Source organism: Calidris pugnax, unplaced genomic scaffold, assembly GCF_001431845.1.
Source record: "Calidris pugnax isolate Ruff unplaced genomic scaffold, ASM143184v1 scaffold24, whole genome shotgun sequence".
Classification (NCBI taxonomy): domain Eukaryota; kingdom Metazoa; phylum Chordata; class Aves; order Charadriiformes; family Scolopacidae; genus Calidris; species Calidris pugnax.
The window spans coordinates 8,233,814-8,246,716 of NW_015090922.1; the positions used below are offsets into that span (position 1 = coordinate 8,233,814).

A 12,903-nucleotide genomic window follows, 5' to 3' on the forward strand; every position below is an offset into this window, starting at 1 on the left:
ACGATTAAAGCCCGGCAGCAGCAGTCTGCTCTGCTACCTGTGCATCTTCAGCACTTTCATCTGCGTGACACCTTCCAGAGACACATGGGTTATAAAAGCCGCTTCCTTTATTTTAGAGAACTCTGCTAATTTAAACATAACGGATTCCTCATCGTTAGCTTACTGCCTTCATTCTTCTGTCTCATTTATCAGTGCAGCACTCACTTTTATGCTTCTCTGCAAATCCCTGCATTTCTACTTCTACTTTTGCCTTTTCCCTTGTCAGATGCCATTTTTTCGTTTTAGCAGATGTTTTTAATTGGAATAAATGTATTGATCACACTCTTTTCCCACCCAAATGCACAAACGGAGAGCTAAACTTGAAATAATTTTGCCACAAGTTACTTTGGGAGTGGAATTCATACCACGGACTGTAGCATATAAAGTTCAATGCTGATTTCTTTACTATATGCTATTTTGTGGCATAGAATAAAAAGATGCCTCACTGTGCTGGCTTGAAGCAAAGTGAAAGGCAAGAGAGGAGGTTCATTTCTTCCTTCATCTCAGCCTATCCTTGCTTAATCTTCTCTGTTGCCTCTTCCTATACATTGCTCCTTTCCTGGTAGCAGCTGGCCCCTACGCAAAGGCAAGTACCTTGAATTTGCCTTCATGTGCTACTTGTATAGAGAATAACAAGAAAATAAATACCAATGAAAACAAAAAAAGCAGAGCTATGACCAAATACAGCAGCTGCCAAACACTGACTTAAAAAAATAAAATGAAAATTTTATTACAAAAAAACTCCAAACTTTCTACTTACTCACAGGCTACTTAAGAAAACTGCAAGTTCCCTGCAGGAGAACCCGAGCGCCTTTGGAGCTGGCCATTTCAGCAGCCGCTGCAGCTGCAGGACGTTCAGGACGTGGCATGACTTTTTGGTGAAAGAAAGATGCTATTGTCTTCTAAAGGGCAACACAGTGCCCCTCTGAAGCCAGCTGGAGGTGGCATGCTGACCTATTGAAAGAGCAGAGCACGGCCACGTTTAAAGCAACAGATTTTTAAAACTTCTTTATTCCTCTTTCTCTAGCATTAATGAGGAACAAAAGCTATTCAGGCAAATACTTTTTACTTACGTGTGCAAGTTACTTGTTTGCTTATTCTTATGCAAAACTAATTTAGCTAAGAACTGCTGGGGTGCTTTCCTATTTCTGTTCTCAAATAGCCATATTTAACCTAATATTATTTTGCTGAGGGAAACTTATGTTTAGAAACTTCTTTGCCACTGCTTTTGTTTGTGCCGGTGAGAGCTGTATTTCCAGCGATGGTGTTGGAAATTAAGCTGCATTTCTTTTGACAAGAAAATGGCTGACATGTTTATTGACACTGTTAATTCCTTACACTGTGGTTACTGTAATATGCTGTTAATGTGAAAAACACTACCGAGCTTACACACTGAAAAAACAGGGAATATGGAAAATAAGAGAGCATATCTTAAAATTTTAGTGTCTGGGTTTTTTTTGGGGGGGGGGGGGGGGGGGGGAAGCATTTCAGAAAGATCCAAAGTACACTAACTACACAAGCTGCCTGAATCCATGCGTTGTCTACAGCAACATCAGCTTAAGAAACCCCAAGCTCACAAACATTTATGTAGAAGCAGGTCTAATTCAGTAGGTAGCTCAGCTGACAACTTAGCAAACGTGCATTCCAGTTTATATGCCAGCAATGGAGAACTGAACATCAAAGACCGGGATGAAGACACAGACCTCAACCTTCCATGGACATCCAAAAAAATCCATACATTCTTTTCACTGTTTCAAACTAGCTCTGCAGTACGTATTTTCCAATCCTTGATACCCTGCACTGAGACATGTTATTCAATGTTTAAAAGCCAAGCAGAGGTATAGATTTGACTGTGATGCTAGAGAAAAGAGGAAAGAAATCTGCATTATGACCTTCTTTTGAGTGAGCGCCAACATTAAGGAAGAACTAGTCAGATGAAAACTGATCCTGTTTAAAATACTAGAATTCATTTTTCTGCCAACTAGTTACTGAAGTAATCTATGCATAGAGCATTGGTTTTACTTTTTATCTTCCCTTTTGGATAATGCAGAATAATTGTTTTGGTTGGAAAGTTTCATCACTGCCTTTGATTTTTGGCAGCAGACTAAACCTTCAGTTTCTTAGCAGCACGACCACCACAGGCTAAAGCGCCTCTAATCAACTCCAGGTGTGTGAAGTTGCTGTATACGCTTAGATCTCATTTGTGTTACTTGGTTATGATGTCACTGTGTCTTCATAATGTAGTTATTTTAACTTCCTCTGAACAAAAGGCAAAACGTTTGTACTTTAACGGCTTAGGGAAAAGGCCTTCTGAATGTTTTCTGTAACTAACATTAAAAAAAAACCCCAAGCTATTATTTTGAACTGGAAACACATTCTAACAGTGAAACAAAGAAGAGTTAACATTTACATGGGAGGATGGAATGAAAGATGAGCGATGATAACGTGCTGATGTACGGAAGACCTCGCATCAGCAGATGTGAAACACTGATTGCCTGCTTTCTGATACTATCAAGTGGCATCTTATCCAACTAGAAAGAAAATGTGTACTTTTTAATAATCACATTTCTCATAATTCAATAGATTGCATTTCCAAACAAAGGTACTTTTTGTTAAGGGAACTAGGAATTTTGGGCTGAACAGCAGCTTCTTTTTGTAGAGTGAGCAAAACCCCAAATTCCATGCTGTCCTCTTACTGAACAAGTACATTGCTTATATTAAAAGTCGGGGTTTTTAAAAATGTTCCTACTGGTAATGAAATTCCTCTCTTACCCTAGATCATGAAGGAAGTGGGTCAGTGGAGGCACAGAGTATGCACGGGCCCTGGTGCACTGCAAGCTGCTGTACACCCAGAGCCCCTGAGGCCCTTAGTGATTTATCACGGTGGTCTTATCAATGATGGTCACAAATGTAACATCCACTTTTCAACACACAAATGGACAAGGGTAAATACTGATTTTTGTGGGAAAAAACCCACCCTGAACTTGAGAAAACCACAGCAAACTTGTCAAAGGGAAACCTGAAGATGACTTTTTTTAAATAGGAGCAAGAAATCTCCCCAACTTTTATGACAAGAAAGCTATTTTTAAAAGCCAATTGTGTTCTTTTTGTGGCTGCAAAAGCATGGAAACTAAAGGAGGGGTGGCATTTCCTAATGGCACTTGCTGGGAAAAGCCATGATCAGCGCGTGAGGTTCTATTCCCAAACTTGTAATTTGAAGGGACAAATACTCTGCCTGTTCTAGTGCAGTTTGATCTAAGACAACAGCAGACTTGAAGCAGTTTTAACTACAGCTTCATACTACACAAACAGCAAAACCTTCTCATGTCACAAGTTCCTGGGTGAATGACTTTATTTCCAGCGCTCCCTAGAATAACAGGTAAATAGTAATTAATTTCCTGGCACATGAAGTGCAGAGACTGGCAGGAAAGGCTTCTAAAGCAAGAAGGCTGCTGTACAGTCACATTAAAGCTAATGCGACAATGAAGTGGTGATGGTGGTTAAGACTAACTGTAGAAACCAAAATTGAAGTAACACTCCAGGCAGGATTGATGACCCCTGGCGTGTCTGAAAAATGGCAATAAATGCTCTAGAGCACTTTGATGAAATGCTGAAAATAAACTCAGACTGCATTAAAGAATCAGAATGCTTTGCTGTGAACATCCTGTGTGGCGCATACTGCTTTTATTTCAGGTCATGAAATTGGGGTCGTTCTGGTAATTTTGCTATATGAATGCAAAAGGCGGCACTTCAGACAGATTACAAGTCTGTGTAGATATCATTCAAGGCTCTGAATGTCTGACTCGTAACATCACAATACAGCATGTTTAAATACTGATGTTTATAAATGGTATTAAGCATAACATTTTTATTAACTTCCTCTAAAATTAAACTAAAAATTTTCAGATTGAAAATTAGACAAGATGGTCAGTAGGTAGAAAGATGACTTGAGAGAGGACTGAAAGCAATGATTGGAGTGTTGTGTTGGCACTTGCTAAGAAAGGTGGCAGAAGTCAAAACTGGAGAAGCACAAAGAGAAAGAATGGGAAAAGAAGTAAAGAATGGAAATAGTTTATACAACAAAATAGTTTATCTGAGGTTTTGTAAGCGAGCATCAGGAACATGCTGTGAAAGTCAGAAGCCACATTAGTAGATGGAAAAAGATGATCTGATCAGAGTCTATTGTATTGTTACAGTGTCATGCAAAGGCATAACTAGAGATACAAACACGTTGTTATGCCTTTGGAAACCCCTAAGTGTGAAGGGGAAGACAGAAGAAACTGGGAAGGATCACAATCTTAAAAGGGAGGAAGTTTCATACAGGGAAAAGTAAGGAAGAGAAGTGTGGCCTACTGAGGTTAGTGAGATGGCAGCACCAGCAAACATCGGTCTGTGACAGTCATGCTTTCTTGGGAGGGACATAACCTGTGATGGCAGTTAGCTATGGCTCTGTCAACACAATTATGGTCAGAGATCCCTTTAAACATACACTGGCCCTCCCCAGCACGCAATGAGGCTGGAAGCAAGAAATTATCTAATAATATACCTGTCCCAAGATCAACTACTCCTTCTGCCAGGGGGTTGCTTACCTGGGTTAGTACTTTCTGCATCTGTCTCCTAATTCCTTCCTATTTAGGTCTGGTAACTAAAACCCTGAGCCAACTGAGAAGCCATGCTGACTGGCCAGTTAGCCAAAAACTGCAGGATGAAAGTAGAACACCAGAGACAATAAAAGACAACCCTTTAATTTTACCATGCCTCAAACAGAGATGTGGAAAGACTTAGTATTGAGTACAGTCACATTTCAATACTATATATAGCTTGAACTTGGCAGGTGGCTTATGCAAAACTAAAGCATGGAAGCATGGCAAATTTGAAGAAAATATAACACAGACTTGAAAGAGGCTGTTCCTCTGAAGCACCAGCTTTATTTAACGAGGTCAGCTCACAGTTTCTTCCTTCACATTATCTAGTATCTGACATGACTTTAAGAAATGCTGTTATGACGGAACACTAGGAACAAGAGAAAGGAAGAATAGCTTGAAACTGAGGAAACCAAACACCTTGAAGGGAGAGCTTGGCAGTGTATCTTCCCATAAAGGCTTTGATTAACTTCCCTTTTCCCTTTTTTTTTTTTTTTAGGCATATTGTAGAAGGTGCACAGAGATTACTTTCTACCATGAGTGGTACCAGCTACATTGACTGTTTTCAAATGTCCCTCCTAAAACAGCTCTGTGCCTCTGTACAGCTAGAAAATGCAGATAATCTTCAAGCACAAGCTTAGTTTCTTGTCTTTAAACTAGCTCTCATTAAGATTGTTCACTTTTATCTGATAATAACACTGGGATTCTTTTCTTCTGTAATTGTAAAAACCTTTGAGTGCTCTTGACAAGTATGATCCAGCCTCTCTGGTCGTCTTACTCAGTGACTGTGTCCTTCCTGTTAACCTGGTAAAGGCAGAAGTGCTTAATGCAATCTGAAGGTAAAGCCGATGATGGCTTTGCACCCAGTATCATCTCCTTTGATTCACAGTGAACCAATCTGCAAAGCAGTTGAGCACTCTTTTTCCCCTCTAAGCTTAAGCAGTATCCAGCCAGACTGGGTTTACACAATAACCAACCCAGCCAGTTCAGAAAAAGGCTATACCTTCCCCTGTAGTGAACTAAAACACTTAATGCACTGTTTGTCCCATCCACACTGACACTTTCTGGTATCCGTTTGCTTTGCAACACGGTTCTAAAAGAACTTCATTAAGTTAGGGACATAAGACTGTGGAGTTATCAGGTTTGTACTGTGATTGCTATGTTCTCCTGTTAGCAAGCATTGCTAAACCTGGAAAGGAGGCTATTGGAACTGCAGGAGCCTAGAAAAGCCTCAATATACCTCAGTGCCCTAAGATTGTAGTTTTTGACTTACTACAAGGCAATAGATAAAGCAGCAGGTACACGTAGGATTCTGTTACTTCAAAGAAACAATAGCAAAAAGTGTTTAACAATCTGGCATCCATAACATGAAACGTTACACAAATTTGAAGTGGATTTTGCAAGTCTTTCAGAATTCAGAAGCCATTCAGTATAAAGAAGAAATTGAGATTTAAAAAATATATTTATATATACACTTATTATATATATAAAAGCAAAAGTTACCTTTCTACAATTGTATTACAGATGACCATAGTTCTTGATCACAGAGTACAGTCAAACTTCTTCCCTTTATAGTTGTTCAATATGCATATACTGGAGTCATGATCAAGAATAACCCAATGAAACAAGAGTTTATATAATTATTTTATAAGAGAACTTTTATTTAAGAGCAGACTCAGTGAGTTAGGTTGACAGGAGCAAGTAATTTCATTGCTAACGCAGCCAAGTACCTGGTGGGTTCATGACTTAACTTCAGTTTCTTCTACCTGAGGCAGCGTATCCCAAACTGGTTTCTGAATGTGTTCAGGTATTCTCTCTATCTTAGTCTAAAAGGAAAGCAAAACAACTCTTTATTATACCAACTAGTTAACATCTAACTGCTTTGCCTTATTTAGTCTGCTTTAAGATATTAATCAGATTAAAAATGCCACCTAGTGGCGTTTTTAAGCAATACAGCCTCTTTACCATTTCATACTTTGGAAAAACGTTCCTTCAAACTCCACGCGCTTCCTCTGCTGACTTTCTAGACTTCAGTGGTTATTGGTACTTGCATCAGCACTGGGTCTCATAACAGTTAATGGAGTGAGAAGGAAACTTACCTTTTTTACTTCCATGGCAACCCCTTCGGGTAAGTTTCGCTGAACATACTCCAAGTAAACTGCAGCAGTACTGCTTGTTAGATGTTTTAACTGAAACAGAAGTAATGCTTTTTTAATGAACTACTACTGTTATTTCTGTGAACAGACTAATAATAATACTACTAATAAAAAAAAGTAGTTTGCCCTAGCTTCTCTAGTTCTTGCCATGGGAACAAGCATTTTAGTAGCTTCCATAATAGTGACCAGAGACAGCTGAGCTGTACACAACTCTCACTTAAGTGTAGAGCAGTTATTTCACTCCACAGAATTGTACATACTGCCTGTGGTCACGTGCGTTGATTATGATGGAAGCAGTGAATCGTAACACTGCAGGCATCAGATGAAATTAAATTATATAAAAACTGCTAATTCTTGCAAAACCTGTAGTCTCAAAGTTCAAGCTTGTTATAAATCCTGCACCTCCAGAATTCCATTGAATTCTTGATTTTCTAGGTTCTCCTGGACGGCAAAAATAGCGCTTATGGTCTGTGGGCAGCTATTTGTACTGCACTAGTGTCTGGGGAGTTAAAGCAAAGTCCCATTTTGCTAAGCACTGTGCAAATATACAGTAAGGACCCAAGAGCCACAAAATGCTGGCAGTAAACCTTTCTTCTAAGAAAGTCAACCACAGCTGCATTCTAAACCATACAGAAGTCTGTGTCATCAGCCACAGAGCTAGTGGTTTGTATTTGCTTCCTTTCTTGTATTTCCCCCACGCAGTTTTAGTTTGCCACATGTTGTTGCACAGCACAAAAGTATGCGTGTTCAAAAACATCAGACAGACTCACGAAGAACAGAACCCTTGGTGACTGGTAACGATAATGGTTTAGCTGCATCTTCTTCCCTTCCTGAGAAAGCTCCTATCCCACTGATTCTCAGAAACTAACAGCATAAACCATATAAAGATAACCCACAATTCTACCTTATTTTATAATCATTCTTTCAGCTGTTAAGATGATGGTCAAAATCAGCCTTTTAATCCAAAAATTACATAGGCTGTACATTCAGAATAACTTGTTTGATGTACCTGGGTAAGTTTTTTTCTGCTACTACCTGCACTTTCCTCCCCAACCCAGGTAAATGCGAAGTTAGTGTTGAACTAACATCTATTAACATCTTCGAATCGTGCACCCAGAACATACTTTTTTCTAAAAGAAAAAGATATATTTTTCTTACTTCTATACACATGTAATGCGTTCTCATTTCATACTGGACTCTGTGCTTCTTGTAGATGTGTACAGATTTTAGAAGTGTCAATCGTTCTATCTTCTTTGGAGGTTTATGTCTGAAGAAAGCACAAAAAGAAAATTTCATTTTACATGAAGGATACTAATGCAGATTACCTGAAAGACTATGCTGAAATCCCTGCTCTTATTTGACATTTAGAAGACCTACAAGGAAGTATTAAACACTGGTAGAGTTTATTATTACCCTACACGGGCGTGGTTAATACTCAGGTATTAACTGGCATTAGTTCAGAGAAGCTACAGCACTGACACCTGTACTTAAAGTCAATAAACATCATGTAGTTGAAATGCAATTCTACTACGGCAGTGCTGAGTGTAGAAATGCTGCTGCTTTCTCCTCACTGTGCTGCCATCTATGAAATGTTAGATTTATAATCTGAGAAAAAGCGTCAGATTACACCTCTTTCTTCTGAAAAAGAGAAAATACTTCTAAGCACAGAGCCTGAATTACAGTAGACGACATAAGAAGTATCTGACACCACATCACTTTACAGATCAGTTACTTACACTTTTTCAACAGAGATGCCAAGTTCTTTAGCTGCAAGCACTGCGAAATATTCATAGCTGTCCAGCACAGCTTTGTCATGGCCTTTAACTAAAAGGGACAATCTCTTGTACAGTGTTTCGGGCTCATCTGAAATAGATACCTGCGTTTTTAAAGAAAGAACAAGTGTTACCATTCCATGCTCTCCTTAACTAATGCAAGCACTGCATAGTTAATGCTAGAATGAAAAAGTGAGAATGAGACTCATGTTAAAGCAAGTCTGGAGTAGCAGTATTTGTATTTTAAATCACAGTATGACAACACCTGAAATTCTCAAACTTCGTTTGGGTATGGACAGTAACTAAAACATTATGGACAGTAACCAGAATTCTCACTTTACTAAGTCAGTTATAAGGCTACTTTAAACACAGTGGGCTTCCCCAGGCATATTATCCTTTACGTTTGTACAGGTATAAGTTTATGACCTTCAGCTACAAATTCATGACTTTCAGTTAGAGCTTCAATTTCTGATGGCCTGGCCTCACTGATCCTCTGAAAAGCCTTGACGTGTCCAGGAAACACTCATTTTCCTACAGGTTTACTCCCAGGCACTTTAGCACAATAAATCCAGCACATATTAATAGAAGATTTTTGGCTTGCTTGCATTTATTATACAGATTGAGCACATGTTTCTGAGGCCTGAGTCAAAATCAAGGCATTCAGACTCTAAACACAAGATATCCACCATGTGCCTTCACGAACTTCCCACCTCACCAGCCCTGGATTCCCAGTTTCCAAGGCAGAGACAAAGGCCTTAGGCCGGCTGAGCTGCTGTAAAGGCTGAACTGAACATGGCAAAAGGCTGGTATTTCATGGAGTTACAGCTGCACAGAGGAGGAAAGTGACGAAGAGGCAACTGTGAGGTACAGAAATCTTGCTGGGAAAAAAAAAAATTAAAAAAATAGTTCAAATACCAATCATCTAAATTGTTTCTTTCTCTATGGCAAATTTGACATCATTAAGACAAAACTTTAAAATGCTGCAATAAAGGAATTCAAGTTTTTTTGTACACCCTCTTTGTTACTAAGAAGATATACAAAATATCATTCTGTGAAACACTTACCAAAGGATTAGTCTTAGGTGCCTGTGTATCAGCATGGGATCCAGCCAGCCTTACTCTCATCAAGTCGGAGTTTCTAGAAATGTGGTAATGGGGAAAGCATAAAACAGGTTGTTAAAGTTAGATTTTTTTAGTGAGCGTAGAAAAGTGGAAAGAAGGAGGGCCTTTTATACTTACGGAAGAAAATACTGCTTTTGCATAATTCTGCTTGCATAATTGACAGGAAAAGCTGATCCCTGTATAAAATAAATAGGTTACGGGTTGTTGCTTTCTACCCCCCCAAATCAGAAAGTAGTCATTTGCTACCGGCTTATTAAAGGTTACTTTTTTGCACATTCCTAAGTACTGCTTTGCCAAATTAGAAAGTTTGCATAGGAAAACATGAGCATGAAAATATATTTTAATATGAAATAGCACCTAAAAAAAGGAACACATTAAGGGAACAATGTAGCAGCATGCACCTATTATTAACCAGGCACCTGAATACCAATCACAAAACATTTTTTAAGCAGAAAAAGTTATTTTGTGTGGCATCAGATACCATTTCTGTATGTGGTAATATTTTATCTTCACTTTTACTTTCATAATATAATATCTATTACTTTTTTCAAGAGACAAGCCGAAGTAGGACTTGCTGTTCTAAAAGCAGTTGAAAACAGTACCCTGTAAAGGCAAAAATTCAACCTCTGAATTTAACTTGAAATTTCCCATTTTTTCAGAAAAAAATTCTCTGTGATTTTGCGCACTTGTTCTTTTGAAGATCATATTTAAATAGAAATACATCTAACAAGTAAACGAACCACACTGAAAAGAGGACATGATTTTTTTTTTCTGTGTTGAAGAAGGAACACAACAGTTAATCAAGATGTAACATTACTGTCTTTCACGCTAGAAAAGTTGCTCCCTTCTGAACATTACGTGGCTTCTAGCTTCCTTCCACTAATTCTCAATTTGGCAAAATTATAGACTACTTGAGAGGAAAAAAAAAAAAAAAGGAACCAGAACTCTCACTTACTTAAGAGAAACTCAAGGCTGCACTGCAGCAGAATGCTGAAGCAAAATTAGCTACTCCTCCAGCCCCTTGACACTCTTGTTTAACAGATGCTGGAGTCACAGATTTTAAGAGAAAAGACATAACCCACACATTAGTTATGTAGGTGACTCCTATAATCAAACATCTGAAAACAGCCAGAATTGATACTTTTCCAGGTAAGCTTAACACCGTTGCTCATAGATATGTATAGCTAACTATATGATGCTATTTGGTCCCTAACCTTCTCCAGTATGCATTATATATTATAGATCGGCAAGAAATGAAGCTGTTTTCTAAAGTAACTCTGCATTCAGCAAGGAAGGCGACTGCAGGAAGAGACAGAAGAGTTTCCAGTTTACAAAGTCGACTAGTGTTTGGAGAGCCCAGTTGAATGCTTCCCTTTGGGCAAGCCTTTCAAATCCAGATGTTCACAGATGAGCACTGGTGTTACATTCTTAAGCGCACGACACAATAAGGAGCTTTAGGAGCACTGAATATTTGCCACCATTGTTGATGACCATTCAGAGTGTTTCAAAGTTCATGCTGGGAACAATCTGAGCCTTAATACCTAAAGTTAAAGAAATACATCTAATGAAATTATCTTGATCTTTGCACCTCAATTCTCTCTCTCTGAAGTTGGAATACTGCCTCCCTTTCATTCAATGCCAACATAAAGTACACTAGCATCATTACCTGACATCACTTCAGAGAGCAGACAGGCCCATGAGCATAAAAGATTGTATTCAGTGCAGGGCTTAACCTGTGTGTGCAGGTATGCGGCACAGAGCCTGACCCCAGGTGACAAATATAAGACGACTGACTGGAACTGTAAAAGTTGTATACAGTTTTGGGTTTCTTCGCATGCACACAGTCTCTGCTATGTATTCTTTTACTCCTAAATGTTTGATCTTGTGATATGAATTTATTATTTGCATGCATATTTGCATGCAAAAATACGCACTCTCATTGCATATTGTGTTACGTGGTTTTGGGATAGAAAAATTTCAGTCTTATGCAATAAAGATGAATTAAAAAAACCACACAAACATGATGAAACAGTAGAGTTTTATCTCACAAACTAAGTTCTGCAGCCTTTACAATATTTTATGTTTGTGTATATTTTTTCCACCACACGCCGTCTTCTCCTGTTACTCATTATGCAGATATGCACTGAGCCAAAAGTTTTTGTAAAATAAAATTAAAGGTGTTCTGTGCAAATTTTTTACAAAATGATACGTTGAGTATCCCAAGTAGCAAAGATGGCATTCAGCAGGCAGTAAAGCATATTTTAACAGCTTGCTTCATTCTCTGACCGAAATATACTTTATGTGCTCTTGATAATGGCCATCATAGAAGGTGGAAAAGACATTCACACTGCAACATAACAGAGGTCTGCTTCCTGTATGAGCCTTGCACAAAACGGAATCACCTCTCTCCAACTGCAAAATAGCCTTAATTTTGTTTGGTGAAGACATCTTAAAGGATGCAGGAGATGCCTGAGAGGTAAGCAAGTCCAGAACATGGTACATACAGCAAAGATGGGAGTTTAGAGCTTCAGAAAATGAGTAAGAAACCCCCTGTCATCAAAATTTCTCAACCTGAGAAAAAGCAATCATTCGTTAGAAGTTAAAACCAGCAGAAAACATCGGTAGTGTTTACCTATTTTTTTATTTTATGTTATAACTTCAAGATTTGCAAATCCAAGACTAGGAGCAGGCTTAGCACATGACCTCCAAACTCAAGCCATCTACTCTTCATCATCCTTTACAACCAGAGTAACCGCCGCAAAACCAGGACTACATGAAACACCTTTGAGGACCCGCTAAAAAGGAAGACACTTGCGACCTCCCCCAACCCGCTGGAGCCCCAAACTCCTTTTCCCTCTCCCTTCGGGAGTGAAGACGCCGAAGGAAAGGGAGAGGAAGAGGAGAAGGGAGCCCGCTCATCCCCCCCTCCCCCGCCACACACCCCACCTGACAGAGCCGCCGCCACCACACGCAGGCCGCCGCCATCTTGTCTCCGCCCCAACCCGCCGACCATAGAGGGCGGCCCGGAAGGAGAAGAGCCCGCCCAAAGGCTCAGAGCGCCCCCCGTCGTCATGGCGGACCGAAGGAGCTCCCGCTGAGGCGCCGGGCATGGCCGCGGGGAACGGGGGTGGGGAGGCGAGTTGGGAGCTCGTATGGCGCCGGACGGCGCCAT

At 39.5% G+C, this 12,903-nt stretch overlaps 1 protein-coding gene across 2 annotated transcripts; it reads right to left on the reverse strand.

Moving 5' to 3' along the window:
- Positions 1 to 785: 785 nt before the first annotated feature.
- On the reverse strand, positions 786 to 12,769 carry MRPS10 (mitochondrial ribosomal protein S10). Of its 2 annotated transcripts, XM_014951306.1 has the most exons (8): positions 12,678 to 12,769; positions 9,849 to 9,907; positions 9,675 to 9,747; positions 8,575 to 8,714; positions 7,997 to 8,105; positions 6,782 to 6,871; positions 6,413 to 6,508; positions 786 to 993 (listed from the first exon to the last, which is right to left on the reverse strand). In XM_014951306.1, exons 1-7 carry the CDS (start codon positions 12,714 to 12,716, stop codon positions 6,422 to 6,424), a joined length of 597 nt encoding a protein of 198 aa, XP_014806792.1. In that variant the 5' UTR covers positions 12,717 to 12,769; the 3' UTR covers positions 786 to 993; positions 6,413 to 6,421. The 2 variants fall into 2 exon arrangements, with proteins under 2 accessions (XP_014806792.1, XP_014806791.1); XM_014951305.1 differs by lacking the exon at positions 786 to 993 and having other exon boundaries at positions 5,109 to 6,508; positions 12,678 to 12,768.
- Between the last annotated feature and the right edge of the window lie 134 nt (positions 12,770 to 12,903).

Bases quoted from the DNA above. Each gene is read 5' to 3' on its own strand.
- MRPS10 (XM_014951306.1), bottom strand. From the start codon at position 12,716: ATGGCGGCGGCCTGCGTGTGGTGGCGGCGGCTCTGTCAG. The intron at 9,908-12,677 runs GTGGGGTGTGTG...TATTTTATACAG, and splicing joins GGTGGCGGCGGCTCTGTCAG to GGATCAGCTTTTCCTGTCAA. The intron at 8,715-9,674 runs GTAAGTGTTTCA...TTAAAAACGCAG, and splicing joins CACCTAAGACTAATCCTTTG to GTATCTATTTCAGATGAGCC.